The sequence below is a fragment of the Poecilia latipinna genome, unplaced genomic scaffold, assembly GCF_001443285.1.
Source record: "Poecilia latipinna isolate Pla-1442-1.1 unplaced genomic scaffold, P_latipinna-1.0 Scaffold827, whole genome shotgun sequence".
NCBI lineage: Eukaryota > Metazoa > Chordata > Actinopteri > Cyprinodontiformes > Poeciliidae > Poecilia > Poecilia latipinna.
This window is the reverse complement of record NW_015113443.1, coordinates 99,138-113,864: the sequence shown is the minus strand read 5'-3', so window position 1 is coordinate 113,864 and position 14,727 is coordinate 99,138. Positions and strand designations below refer to the sequence as shown.

Below are 14,727 nucleotides of genomic sequence, written 5' to 3'. Positions count from 1 at the left end.
GAAGGACCGCGGCCAGTCAGAGGGCACGAATCTCCAAACGAGCCAATCAGAAGGCGGGCAGCTCACAAGTCCCTCCCATTGGTCAGAGGCAGATGGCTGAGAATGGATGAGCCTCCCTGGGTCCACCAGCATGTATGGGGGGTATAAAGAGTGTGTGTGTGTGTGTGTGTGTGCGTGTGTGTGTGTGTGTGTGTGTGTGTGTGGTCAGCTTTCAGGTCTTCTGCAAAGATCCCTTTACTTTACATTCAAAACTGACTGATCACACATGCATGCCTGACTTTTGCAAGGACGTCATCACAAAACAGGCCTAACTCTACCAGCCAGCAAATCCTTATACAAATATGTGGTGTCGTGAGGTTTGATTGTAGGCTGCTTTGTCATCAGTGCCGGGTTTGAACGGCACCTGAGTCAAACAACTGAGGTGCCCTTAAAAGGCACCTCAGCCTCGGCTGTGGGCCAATGGCAGGCAGGGACAGCGTGAGGAAGTGAGGTGGGTGCACCAGAAGAGGAAGAGAAGCAGCAAAGGAGACAGAGGGCCGAGCGTATCTGTGTGTGTTAGGGAGCAACAGGAGTAAAGGGGGGAATAAACACAACATTTTATGGCAGGCTTTCCAGCCTCAGGCGTTGCTGCATGTGGCTGATCGAATGACTGTGAACTGGGCTGCACACTTCAAGCTTTTAATCAGATTTAGCCCCGATGATCATATGATTGTTGAAAGGGCAGGGGATCTACGACGGACTTGCAATGCAGAGCAAAAGAGAGAGAGAGAGAAAAAAAACCATTTCTTTTGCACGTCCATCTAAAGAAAATGAAGCAGTGACAAAAATGTCAAAAAAGGAAGCAGGAAACCAGTGAGCTAACTAAAACGGGCCCAGTTCCTCCCAATAAAATGCTTGTTGTGGTCTGAACTGCCCTGGTGGAGATGAACATTTATGTGACTAAGCACAGGGAAACAGAAGATAATTAACTTCACAAATATTTTATATGATCCAAATCTAACCGGCCGGCTTTATTAGTCACACTGCAAATGTGTCAGTAAATATAAATCTAACACTCTGGTTCTCAACTTTTGACATGTTTAGTTTCAGCTCTACAGGCACTAAGCTTTCTGATCAGCATCATTTTTACAGACATCCTAAAACATTTATCTAAACAGGTCTTGGATTTTTTTTTTTTACAGCTTGTTAATTTTTATGTTGTAAAAACAAAAAAGCAAGAATAACAAATGCTATCGATTAACACTACGTGATCGGTTTAACGATGTAGTCTACTTGTGCCTTTCATCTCTGCTCAAAAGTTGAAATTTCCTAGTTTGAATTTGAGAGAATTCACAGAAAAGTTTGTGGAAGCCAGAAATCCAAGTGGAGAGTTGGACGTTTCCAGCCAACCCTGATTTCATAATCAAATATGGCTGCCTTGAATGTTACATGTTATTTTTGAGCCGGAGTGAAAGAAAAGAAAAAAACAAAAACTCATTCATTATTTACACACTCAATACCTGTTTCAGTTAATTTTTTTTGTCACAAGTAATGAAAATGCGAAAGAATATTGCTGCTAGATTGTTTTGCTAATCATAGTTAGCCTAGCATGTCAAAAGAAGCAGCTATCAGCCTCGTTCCTGGACTAAGCAGAATGTAGAATAAACACCCAATAAATGCAAAAGTAGTGCTCAAGTAAACACGCTTTTTCCACATGATATTATACATTTTTGTCACAGAGTCACACTGGACTCTGTAAGATGATTAGCTGGTTTAATCACGATACCTGCTCAGGTAGGCGTTCTGCAGTCGACTGGCTTAAAGATGCGTGCTGCACTTTTTAAAATAGCGATGTCTAAAGCCTGGGACTAAAACATGTTACACTGCAGCAGCTTGGCATTAGGCAAGGCAAGTCTTTATGTTTAGCACATTTCAGCTACAAGGCGACTCAAGGTGCCTTAGATGAAAAAACAAAACAAAACGCAAAACAACAAAGAAGAGGCAATACATTGGAGTGGTATGATACAGGAAAAATAATTAAAATTACTGACTACAGTTAATGATGCTCCAGTTATCATTAATTGAAGGCAATGCTAAACAAATGGGTTCAGCTTTGATTTATAGCAAGTTGCTGTTTCAGCATTTTTGCAATTTTGTTTCTATTCTCAGGTGAAGTAAGAGATGACAAATCCATGCCCTGATTCATTCTATGCAACTTAACTCTTGAATGGGTTCACAGTCATCTGGTGACATTGTGACGTAGAGATGTGCATCATCTGCGTAGTTATGGGACCTTTTACAATCTCTTATGTATATTAAATAAGAGGGGCACCAAGATGGAACCCTGAGGTATTCCATATGTGATTTTTGTCAGCTCAGATTGACACACAAAAAAGTCTCTGTTCTTTAAGTCTTTAAACTAGTCAAGCACTGCACCAGAGAGTCCTAACCAGTCCTCCAGTCACTTCAGTTATGTGAAACTTACATTGGAAATCACAGTTTTACCAGAAAAGACCTGATACTGGTTGACATTTGTGGAAGTTTGTTGTTGTCAGAATGCTAAATCAGTGATTGGTTCGCCTCTCCTGATCCTCACAATGGATGACCGACAACTATTCAGTGTGAACCCGACTTTTCAAAAGCCAGCGGTGGGCTTAGCTCCTATAGTTTTCACACAATGTCAACAAACCTTTCACAGCCAGCCGATCGGCAGTGCACAGCAGCAAATGGAGAATGGACAGCTTTGGTTACTTTATGCAAACAGAATCCAGTCAAAAGGCCTTTACAACACAGATCTGGAGTAATGAAAAATGCTCGGGGTTTTAAAAACTTAACATTTAAGTGTGAGAGTAAAAAAAATGTGCTTCTTCAATTAACATTAGCAGTGAAATCTCCTTCGATCTCAACTTCTTGTTCTTTGTTGCTCCAAAGAGACGAAACACGCCGCGAAAAAAAAAACAACAAAAAAAAACGACGAGGTTTAAGGGAATTGCAATGCAATATGAGGGAATATTTTAATGGTTTTGAAACTATAACTTTTTAAAACCTTCATATACTTCATCACTAATAACCAACCCATGTCTTTAAGGTTTTAATAAAGTACTTTTATAGATCAGGGTGTGGTCAGAAAACTGTTTGTTTGGGTGAATCTATCTATTTGCCAAGAGAGAGAGGAAGAGGTGGGTGAGGGGTGCTGAGAATTAATTTGGGCTGTAAATGGGAAGCTAATCCAGTCCAGGCAAACAAACTGGCCAGCTGGCAGGCACAACACACACACACACACATATATATTAAAGCACAGCTGGTAACTAGCCCGTGCCTTGGAGTCAGGCCGTCACCACGGTGACCTGCGGATCAATGACGCAGCAGACGGACAATCTATTGGCAGTGTCGCAGAGGAGGAGGGGGTGAACGCGGGGAAGGACTTCCCCCCTCTGAAACTATGAGCGGTCACAGATGGCAAACAACCGCTCGGCTGGTCACTTTTCATCAGGAGGCGCAAGGAGAGGAGAAAGACGGGGAAAAGAAAAGCCCGACAGCCACAATGAGAAAAAAAAGAGACCGTTCCAACATGCCGGTCAACCCCACCGGCTCCCATTAAACCAAAACAGTTCCAAAACAAAGAGTTCATCGAACCTCTTTTACCGATGCAGCTGATCTAATTGAGCATCTGGCATGCATCATAATGCAGCCGTGTCCAGACGTTTCACGCAGAGCGCACACGCCCCGTGTTCGGCTTTCGCAGTGGGTAACAAAAGACGAGGGCATTAAACATTTCTTGTTATCTGCCTCTTTTCTCCTCTTTTACTTCCACAATGCACCACTTTATGGATTTTAGCTCTCATCTCTGCGTTTTACGCTGCTTCCCAGCCATCACCCTCTCTCAGGGCTAATTGCTGCTAATGCGTTTCTGCATTAAGCTGCGGCTCCAGAACCAGGGAGACTGACTGGAAGTGGGAGATGTTGCAAAGAGTGTGTCTGCATGTGCGAAAAAGAAATAGTAGCCTAGTCAAGTCCACGTTCCCCCACCCCCAATTCCATTTCAAGCAAGTCTTTTTTTTTCATAGTTTCACGCCCCGGACCATCCCCCATGTAACTCAATGTCCCTCTTTGAAAAACACCAACCAGTCAGCCAGATGAAGCTGTCCCTTGCCAAAGCTTTCATACCCCTTCAATTTAATATTGTGTTTTATTGGGACTGTAAAAAGGAACTCAAAAAATACAGGTTGTTTTTTTTTTTAGTGTTTTGTTTATTTGCTCTATTGCAAATTAAATCCTGAAAAGTGTGGCATGTATCTGTATTCTACCCTCTTTGGCTCAGTACACTTCAGAACCCCATGCTAGATGTTCATATATGGATGCTATTCTTATAAATGATTAAAACTACTTTGTGTTGGTTTGTCACATGAAATACTTTAACATTTCAATAGAAAAAAACAAAGTTTAAATGCTGTGAATGAATTTGCCAGGTTACACATGACAGAAAAGAAGATCCAAACACCACAAACAAACGGAGTCCAAATCAGGCTATAGTTTGAGTCATTTGTTGAAGGACAACCTCATTAGGACTAGAAATAAAATAAAGAACGTTTACGCCATCTTTGTCTGTTTGAGGAGCAGGACGCCATGGTGGGATGGCGTTTGTATCATCACAAGGAGCGGCAAGTCTGTAGAGCAGGCAGTTTCTTCTGAACTATATAACCATCAGCCCCCTGGTTGGTTTACTAATAATAAGAGAAAGAAAGAGAAAGAACAAAACAAAACAAAAAAAACCGAGTGGTCACATGTCACAGCTGCTTCAGGTCTCTGGTAAAATCACGCACACAGTCATGAGCTTGCAGAGGATCAGTTTGTAAGAGTGTGTGTAAACCACTGCAATGCTCTTTCATTGTTACCATTGATTTGGGCTGCTGTCTGCACCAAAAAAAAAAAAAAAAAGTTTTAAACCCGCTTGCCACAACTCTTAAATAGTGAGATCACCCAGTCTAATTGCTCTGGGCGACTTCAGTCGGGTAGAGTAAAGCAGAGATCACATGCTGTTTTATTTCAATAACATAAATAAAGTTGGCTGCCGTTACAAACTTGACCACATTACAAATATCACAAGCTTCTTGTTGCGGTCTCTTTGACTCTTCAAAGTTCTCAAGAGGTCAACTCAAAAATAAATTTGCTGGCAGTCAGATTTTCAACTTGGGAAAAAATTGTATGTTTTTCTTGGTGCTTCCATGGCGATACGTCGTCTTGAACGCGTTGAAATCTTATATGTTGTTAAATTTAATCATTTTCTGAAGACTTTGAATCACATTGCTTGGTACTGATCTACTTATGGAGCAGCTTACGAGAGATTATGACCTCTAATTGACCTCCTTACGGAAGATATTATTTACTAGAGTCATGTAACTGTATTTCCTTACAGAAGATTAAGAGAACGTTATAAAACGATGATTTAACTCTCTCAAAGCAGGTAGAAATGAACCTGAAAGCAGATGCAAACTGAGGCTTGGTGGGCACAAGATATTCTAACAGTTCCTTTCATACCTAAATAACTCGGCACGAAACGAAACCACAAAACTTTAGGTTGTGAGGTGACAAATTGCTGAAATCACTGATGTCCTTTTAAGAGCAGCATTAGCTGCCCTATTAGCATACTCAACTGGCACTTCTCCAAGTTTGTGCCTCATTATCATGGTCTGACTCAAAGCTCTCCCAATATGTGTCTGTTCTGTGAGTTCTTCCAAATAAAAGATGTTGTTCACATTAGCTAGCATGCTAAGCTAGCCCAGTCAATAAAGACAACCTTTCCGTTTTTCAATAAACATTATTAATTTGAACTACAGTGTGAATTGTGGTTCTAATATGGTTTAATTTGAACTTTTTTAATAAATATTAGGTTGGGATGAAAAGATGATTAAAAAGCTTTTATCTATAAGGAAGCTGTTAGCAGCTAGCTTGTACGCTTCTCATCAGGAATGTCTCGGACTAGCTTTGAATAAAAAGTGATTAAAAAGTGAATAAATCCTGAATGTTGAAACTATAATGAAGACCACGTTTGCCTCCATGTATGTCCTGGCAATTTGTCCCAAGTATAAAACACGCTGCCAAAAATAAAGTTCAAGAACAAGTTAAAAAAAAGAATTAATTAGCCACAGAGTACTGACATTTTACATGAAGTAAAAGCTTGATATATTAGGGCTGTGTGAACTGCAACAAATGTTTTACCAACACTGGTTGGTTTTGCAGCATTGCCTTGAAATGCGAAGGCCCCACAAACAAGGATGTGACGCTTTAAGGTCTCATCATGGAGTTTACTGTGCAGAAGCGACACAAGCTCAAACAATCTAAAACACCTTAAATACGTATTAACCTTATAAATATACTACATTCAGCCTTGTTTGTCACTTATCTGGTGGTTTTAAACATCAGGATCATTCCCCTGACAGTAGATATGAGCGGGTTTGAGGGAAGTTTTGTGTGGCTTTGTTTTTAACTTATGAAAATCAAACACATCAGTTCAAATGGTATGTTCTCTTTTTTGGAGAGAGGCAAACAAAGTGTCAGATTATAGAAGTCGTACTGATGTCACAGAAAAAGGAAGTACTGTCACAGGGATCACTTTCACAAAAATCAAGTTACATTGAAAAGTGCATTGGCTTGAGGAAAAATAATTAGTTTTTTTTAATTTTTGCTTTTTTCACGATTTCACTCAAAAACTCAGACAATAAACCTGCTTGAACAGAAAGGTTTCATTTTCCAACATTTTTTAAATGCGAGTTCATGCTCCACAAATAAAAGGTGAGTTTATTTCAAGTGTTTCCAGTTGAAAACATCTTTACGGTTAAACATGGTGCAGCATCATGCTGTGGGAATTGGAAAAAAACAAATAAATAAATAACTGAAGCATTTTAGAAATCCTACCAAAAACAAATTTGGCCATATGTGAAGTTCCTCATCAGGCTTATTTCTTATGAACCTGGTCTCTGTTTGTTTTCACTGTAATTCACAGTCATTTTCCCCACCACTCACCAGCTGTAAGCAACAAACTTAGCCTCCACTTGGCCGTCTCGCTCGTGAATCGCACAACTTTACAAATGGTCTATTTAGACAGCCTGGAATCACAGCAAATGTGATTATACACAACACCTCAAGTGACTGTATAGGAGCTCCTGGCTGGATGAAAAATCCTTATAAAAGCTTAGTTTAGACGCAGAAAGAACCTTGGCAGTGAGGTCCAGGTTCAGCGAGCCTATATTTAGCTGGCAGCCAGGGTGTAAGCACAAACACACACACACACACACACACACACACACACACACACACACACGCTGTTGTGATACATGAGCGGGTGTCTTTCCAGGACAATATTCCAAGCACTTGGCAAGCACAGATTCCCAGTGAAGAGTGTTGACAACACAGAACTTAACCAGAGACCTCACACTTACAACCATAAATCAGTCCACACGTAAACACACCTTAAAGCCCTGCCTACCTAAGACTTCTGATGACAGAAACCAACTCTGCGTCTGCATGAATGGGCTTTGTCATGACATGTTTTGAAATGATCGGATGACTCCTCCATACGTTCAGACGTGCGGACATATGCACGTGTGAAGATCCAGAGGCAGGATGAAATAGTTCCCAGCCAATCCCAGTTTATGTGCCCGTAGCATCGGGCACTGCTCTCAGCTTTATTCCCCAATCTGTTCACCTTGTAAATGGGACCCACCTATCCCGCCTCCTCCCCATCACAGAAACACTGCATTACCACAGCCCTGTAAATCAGTAAGTGGGACCTGCAGACCTTTGATCGCCAAAACAGTCATCGTTTTCATGCATAAAAAAAAAAACCCTCCTGAGTCCAAACTCTAATGCAACATAACTGTTTTGTTATGTCAGAAGAGCATGTAAGTATGCACGAGCATAATAGGTTGTTTGAAAATGCCTTTTAAGTCGTAAAAGCGATGACTGACGGTGAACAAGCGTGCAGTTCTGGAGGAAAGTTAGCAGTTTTTGTGTCACACAGAGCTAAAACAGTGTGGAAATGAGGGGATAAAGGTTGATGTCCATTTAAAGTCAACTAAACTGTATGAATGAGATCCAGGAAGAGAAGCTCAGAGCCACAAAGCTAGAGCGAAAAGAGGAAGGGGAAGTGGTGCAGGAGGAAGAGGAGCTGCTACATGTCTCTGTGCAGGCTCTTTAAATGGCCACTTGGTCATTTGACACACTGTTTTGTTTAGAGGTTTGAAAATTGTCAAACATTATGCGATGAAAACGCTCACGTCACGAAAAATACAAAAGTTCTAAATGATGAAACTAAAAGCTGTCGGCGTTGATGAGCTGTGCTCTCTCCTACATGCCAGTGATCAAGTTGTTACACGTTAGAGATACATTATCACATGTGCACTGAAGCTGTTTCTCCTCTTTGATGGCACGCCTTTATCAATTTATTGCATTCCAGTCACTGAAAGGGCGGTGGCGTTGGCACAGCAAAGGGATCCTTAATGTGAACTTATCAATCCTCTCTAAAAATGATTGATTTACAAATTTAAAGGGTGTCACCAAAGACAGAGTGGTCATTCCCCATTCAGTTCATCTTACCCCTGTGTCTGCAGTGTGACCTGTGTGTTTGACCTAATATTGTATGGTTTGGGAGCACATAAATTAAACAGCAGCGTCAGCATTAGATCCAGTTAAAGTGAGATATGAGATTATTAAATAAAGCAAATTCATTACTTGAAGAGAAGTGGGAGTGAGACATGGTTTTAGATGTAAGTCTTAGGCCTGTGCTGCCTTTATGGGGAGGTGCCCTTTCATGCTTTGCTCCATTAATTGTCACTGAAATACTTGTCTGACTGCTAAGAACAGGTGCGTGAATCATTTGTTTGACTTATATCTAGCTCTACACATGCATATAAATGTGTATAGAACATTACAATACGGGATTAGACCTTCTAGGCCTCACCATAGCAATCCCTTCCCTTTTATTTTCTCCAATCCTTTGCTACTATCGCCTCCCTCTCCTCTCAAATCGCGAGCGCAGCCCTCCGCGCACAGGCAAAAGCGCGCACGCGACGTGCCTCAATGCGTGACGCTCGACCAATCAGGAGCGCCATTCCGAAAGTTTACCTTTTATGGCTAGAGCCGGACAGCTGGTGTGGTATAAATACAGAGCGCCCACAGCTAACGGATTCACTCTCGGCGCCGTCACACACACAGCTTGTGCGGGATATCATTTGCCTGAAACCGGTTCCCTTAAAGCGAAAAGCCCCCCCACACCCAAAGGTAAGCCGACAGAAATTGATTTTTACATTATTCTAATTTTAGAAGGCTTTAAAATGTAAACATTGCGGATAATTTTGTGTAATTGAGTGGGATTTGTTTAATTTTTTTCGGCAATATGTGGTACTGACCACGAGGCTCTTTGTCTAGTCTTTCAAAACTGTCTGCAATTGTACAACTCGCAATATATAAACCACTTTTGACTGCTTTTGTTGCTGAACTTCGGATATGGAGGCTTTTATGGCTAGAAAACGAGTCAAATTAGTGCTTCGTGGATGCTTTAATTGTAACCGGCTTATGGCTTCTAATGACTCCTGAGATGGTATTACTACTTATGGTGGGCTTTATGTAAGTGGTTAACATGTGCTGTAGTTAATGGTAGCATAAAATGTATTTCTGTGGTGGTTTAACACTTCTGATCTGGGCTTGTCTGGATCAGGGCTGCTCCCTTTGTGCGCCTGATCTAGCGGGGTGTGACCTACTTTAGCATAAGAGCTTAGCCACATCATGCTAACACGCCCTTCAGACTTCAATCATTAACGGCCACTTCACGGTTGGATTAAATATAACTTGACGAATTTTAATAAAAATTTACAACTTTCAGTCAATTCTTTAAGTAAATTTCAAATTAACACCTCTGGTCCATATTCAAATGTAAGAAATCAGTTAAGCGACGACTTAAACCGTTAAAATTGTTGCTTTGACAGTTAAAGATGAAGGGAAGGAAATGGCGAATGACTAATCACTCTGAGCTAGTAAAGGTGTGGCTTTCAGGAAATGGTGCGTTAGCCGTGCCCTTGTGGCAAATTAAGTCAGAAGTTTATTATGCAACAGTTTTTTTGTAATCAGTTATCATAAAAAGCGCTTGGGGTTTTTTTTTTTTACTTTCACATGGCTGAGCCAGACGGCCTGGCTGAATAGTCGGTCCGAACTGTGACGCAGTGATATTGAAGCAAATATTTCTGACCGGGGTGGGGGGTATTGAGCCACAATGGGAGGGGGAGCGGATTGAAGTGTAACTTTAGTGAACCGGAGGGAGTGGTCTCACTGAGCCGGGTCTCATAATGTCGACTTTTTTTTTTTTTTTTTTTCTTGCCGTATTCTGGCCGCGTGCCACACTGCCGGTAGCCGCAAAGCGGCTCAAAACCGAACCATGTCCTTATATGGTAACAACAGAATGCAGCAGCACTTCCTTTTGTCTGACTGGTCGGAATGTGGGTTGGGAGCTCCACCTAGTGGTCGCCTTGGCGCACTGCAGTCAGGAACAGGAAGTGAGACTTGTGACTGCAGACCAACTGGTTTTGAGTGGCTGAGTTGACGGGTTTGTTTGCTGCTCTTTTACAGTTCAGCCATGGAAGATGAAATCGCCGCACTGGTTGTTGACAACGGATCTGGTATGTGCAAAGCCGGATTCGCTGGAGACGACGCCCCTCGTGCTGTCTTCCCATCCATCGTTGGTCGCCCAAGGCATCAGGTTAGTGATGAACACACTATAAAAGATTAAAGTTTCAGTTATGACTAAAGATGACCAGTTTAAGCGATTGTATCCTATAGTGTACAATTTAATCTAAATTTAAAATTGCTGTTTTTCAGGGCGTGATGGTTGGTATGGGCCAGAAGGACAGCTACGTAGGTGATGAAGCCCAGAGCAAGAGAGGTATCCTGACCCTGAAGTACCCCATCGAGCACGGTATTGTGACCAACTGGGATGACATGGAGAAGATCTGGCATCACACCTTCTACAACGAGCTGAGAGTTGCCCCTGAGGAGCACCCCGTCCTGCTCACAGAGGCCCCTCTGAACCCCAAAGCCAACAGGGAGAAGATGACCCAGGTACATAGTTGCTTTCATTCAGTTAAACTTAAAGTTGTGTAATACCCTCTTCAGGTTCCTTCTCCATTCTCACTTCCTCCTTCCTCCTCCTCTAGGATCTCTCTTCTATAAGATGATCTATCATCAGCAGGTCTCCTGTGTGCTTTTATTTGCACTTATGATTAAGATTTAGCAGAGCTGGTGGCTCAGTACTTTAAGTCTGATATGCACATAGTGTGAAGGAATGTAGTTTCTGCACTTTTTCTACTAACTTTAGTCTGAAGCTCACTCTATTGCATGTAATGAGTGCAGTGGCCACAAAGTCCTGAGAGGTCATGCAAGTGTGCTAACGGGTTTCTTTCTCTCCTTGCAGATCATGTTTGAGACCTTCAACACCCCCGCCATGTACGTTGCCATCCAGGCCGTGCTGTCCCTGTACGCTTCTGGTCGTACCACTGGTATCGTCATGGACTCCGGTGATGGTGTGACCCACACAGTGCCCATCTATGAGGGCTACGCCCTGCCCCATGCCATCCTGCGTCTGGACTTGGCCGGCCGCGACCTCACAGACTACCTCATGAAGATCCTGACAGAGCGTGGCTATTCCTTCACCACCACAGCTGAGAGGGAAATTGTGCGTGACATCAAGGAGAAGCTGTGCTACGTCGCCCTGGACTTCGAGCAGGAGATGGGTACCGCTGCCTCCTCTTCATCCCTGGAGAAGAGCTACGAGCTCCCTGACGGACAAGTCATCACCATCGGCAATGAGAGGTTCCGTTGCCCAGAGGCCCTCTTCCAGCCTTCCTTCCTCGGTATGTTTGCCTACTTTAAACCATCTTCTGATGGAAGAGCAAATGTGTTGTGCACCACTTGCTAACGGGTAACTCTGTTCACAGGTATGGAGTCCTGCGGAATCCACGAGACCACCTACAACAGCATCATGAAGTGCGACGTCGACATCCGTAAGGACCTGTATGCCAACACCGTGCTGTCTGGAGGTACCACCATGTACCCTGGCATCGCCGACAGGATGCAGAAGGAGATCACAGCCCTGGCCCCATCCACCATGAAGATCAAGGTGAGTTGTTTCCACAGATTCTGTCTTCTGTCACAATGCAGTAGGAATATGGGGTCTTAATACCTGCTACCTTGTGTTCCTGCAGATCATCGCCCCACCAGAGCGTAAATACTCTGTCTGGATCGGAGGCTCCATCCTGGCCTCCCTGTCCACCTTCCAGCAGATGTGGATCAGCAAGCAGGAGTACGATGAGTCTGGCCCCTCCATCGTCCACCGCAAATGCTTCTAAACGGACTGTTCCTCCTCCCCGTTCCCCAAACACCCAACAACTTCAGCTCTGTGCAGAACAACCACATTTCTCATACACACTCAGGCGCAGAGCCTAGACGACAACTCATTGGCATGGCTTCAGTTATTTTTGGCGCTTGACTCAGGATTTAAAAAAACTGGAACGATGAAGGAGAGACGGTAATGTTTAGGTTTTTTGGCTAGGTTTGAAGGAAACCCCTAAGGTTCTGCAGTTGTCTCTGGGGGGCTTAAAAAAATGTACATTTTGTCATTCCAAATGTTTAAATGCGTTGTTCAGACACATGATTCCAAATGTTAACTGCATTGTTCAGACACGTATTTGCCTCTGTGAAGGCTGCCCAGTGGTTGGCGCATACTTAAACATGGTTGGTAGTATCGCTTGTATGTAAATTTATGTCTGGGTTTTTGTACTTTTCAGCCTTAAAATGATTTTGGTCCTGTTAATTTTTTTTGTTATGCAAAACCCAATTGTGACCTTCTTCCCCATTGGAGGTTTCATCCCTGGGGTGGTGGGGTAAGGGGTCTCAAAGTGACGGTAACATGGGGTGCCAGACCGGTGGGGCCAACCTGTACACTGACTAAACAATCCCAATAAAGTGCACATGTGTTCCAACATAATGTCTGACTGTCTTCTTCTGGGGCTGTAGTTCTGACTTCACCTTTTTATACTTTAGCATCAAGTTTGTCAAATTGACTTGCTAGAATATCTGCCATAATGTGAAGTTATTATACTCTGTATTATTCCTAAAGAAATATCTTCACAGAAGTGCTTTATCAATCTTGATCTAAATTGGAGGTAAAGTGAACAAGCTGCACTATTGTGCAAAAATACCTAGCGAAGCAACTGAAATGTAGCAAAGTATTTCCATTATATGAAAACTTTAAACTCAAGTGGCTCTTGTAAAGTGAAGTCCTACTGAAACCATTTTTTCAGGGTTTATTGCAAATTTGCTCTTCAGTGTCACTAAATCTAAAGATTGCAAAAAGCCAACACTTGAGCTAAGCAATCAATATCTGCACTAAAAACCTCGTCTAAACCCGTGATCAGTTTCATCAGCTTACCCCTCCGCTACAAATCCTCCCAACCTAGCTGAAATGTGCCAGTTTGGACACTAGATGGCAGCAAACTTTTATGGCACTCTGGTTTCAAGCTTTCTAAAACGTGCGCGAATTAAAGTTCAGTAAAGTTACAAATGCGAACTTGCTGTTCCCATTTACACAACTAAACAACTAAAACGTCTCCACTTTAAACCGCAGAGATGAAATATGGATGCTGAAGGAAGTGGTTGCTCGCTTGTTCTGCGCATAAATATCCGGTTTCCGTGCATGACATCAAATTATGTGCTTCCACTGTTTGTCCCGGTTGGATGAGTGTTGGACACGGACGTTATTTAAATTCGCACCGCTATACACAGTGAGAAGGATGGCTAATATCTAAGATTTATCCCCTCCTCTCCCCACCGTCCCACCGCAGCTCCACTGTTTATGCTGAGGCTGCTTCCCTCTGATATCCTTTTACTGCAGCGACAGCAAAACACCGACTGCTGCCGCGCCTACCGGGGGGCGGGGGGTTCATATAAATTAGCCTAGCTTTGCTCCATTTTTCCCCCCTCTTGTCTGTTTTCGTGCGCAGGTGCATGTGTACATGAAGGACGCACGAAATGACACCGAAGAGGTCTGACTGTGCTCCTCTATTAAAGCGGCCATGTTGGATCCTTTAATCTCACTCCACACTAAAAAGCTGCAAAAATAATCAGCGAGCTCCTGCATTCCTCTATTTCCTGACAATCACAGCGTGTAGTGCTGTTGTTTCCCCGACAGGTGGGGCTGTTGATCCATTCTATCTGCCTTACAGAAAAAGTGGGTGAAAGGCAGATAGAGGGGCTGACATAAGGAGGCCAAAGGAGAGTAATAAATCACACTTAAAATGCCGCAGATCTCGTTTTCTAGTCCACATCCAGCAGAGGGTGACACTCACACCAAGAGCGGATGACTTCCACTACACCAAGTTGCAAAAGTATTCACATCCCTAGAGCACTTTCACATTTCACGTGATATGTTGGGTTCCCTCCGGGGGACGTTGGGGAACATTAGTCATCAAGACCAATGCACATAGCGCGCAACTCAGCAGTAAAGTTGTGGAGAAGTTTAAAGCAGGGTTGGGTAATAAAACAATATTTATGCTTTAAACACACAAATCTTTCTTTTCACATCTGGAAAACGAGAGAGTTTGTGGCAACTGCAAACCTACTAAGTCGTGGCTCTCCACCTAAACCGACACAAAAGAAGAACTTTAATCGGAGAAGCGGATAAGAGGCTAACGGTGACTCATT

The 14,727-nt window shown here is 42.9% G+C and overlaps 1 protein-coding gene across 1 annotated transcript; it reads left to right on the top strand.

Moving 5' to 3' along the window:
* Positions 1-9,134: 9,134 nt before the first annotated feature.
* actb2 (actin, beta 2) lies at positions 9,135-13,009 on the top strand. The gene is made up of 6 exons (XM_015047450.1): positions 9,135-9,258; positions 10,600-10,729; positions 10,849-11,088; positions 11,441-11,879; positions 11,964-12,145; positions 12,231-13,009. Exons 2-6 carry the CDS (start codon positions 10,607-10,609, stop codon positions 12,372-12,374), a joined length of 1,128 nt encoding a protein of 375 aa, XP_014902936.1. The 5' UTR covers positions 9,135-9,258; positions 10,600-10,606; the 3' UTR covers positions 12,375-13,009.
* Positions 13,010-14,727: the final 1,718 nt, after the last annotated feature.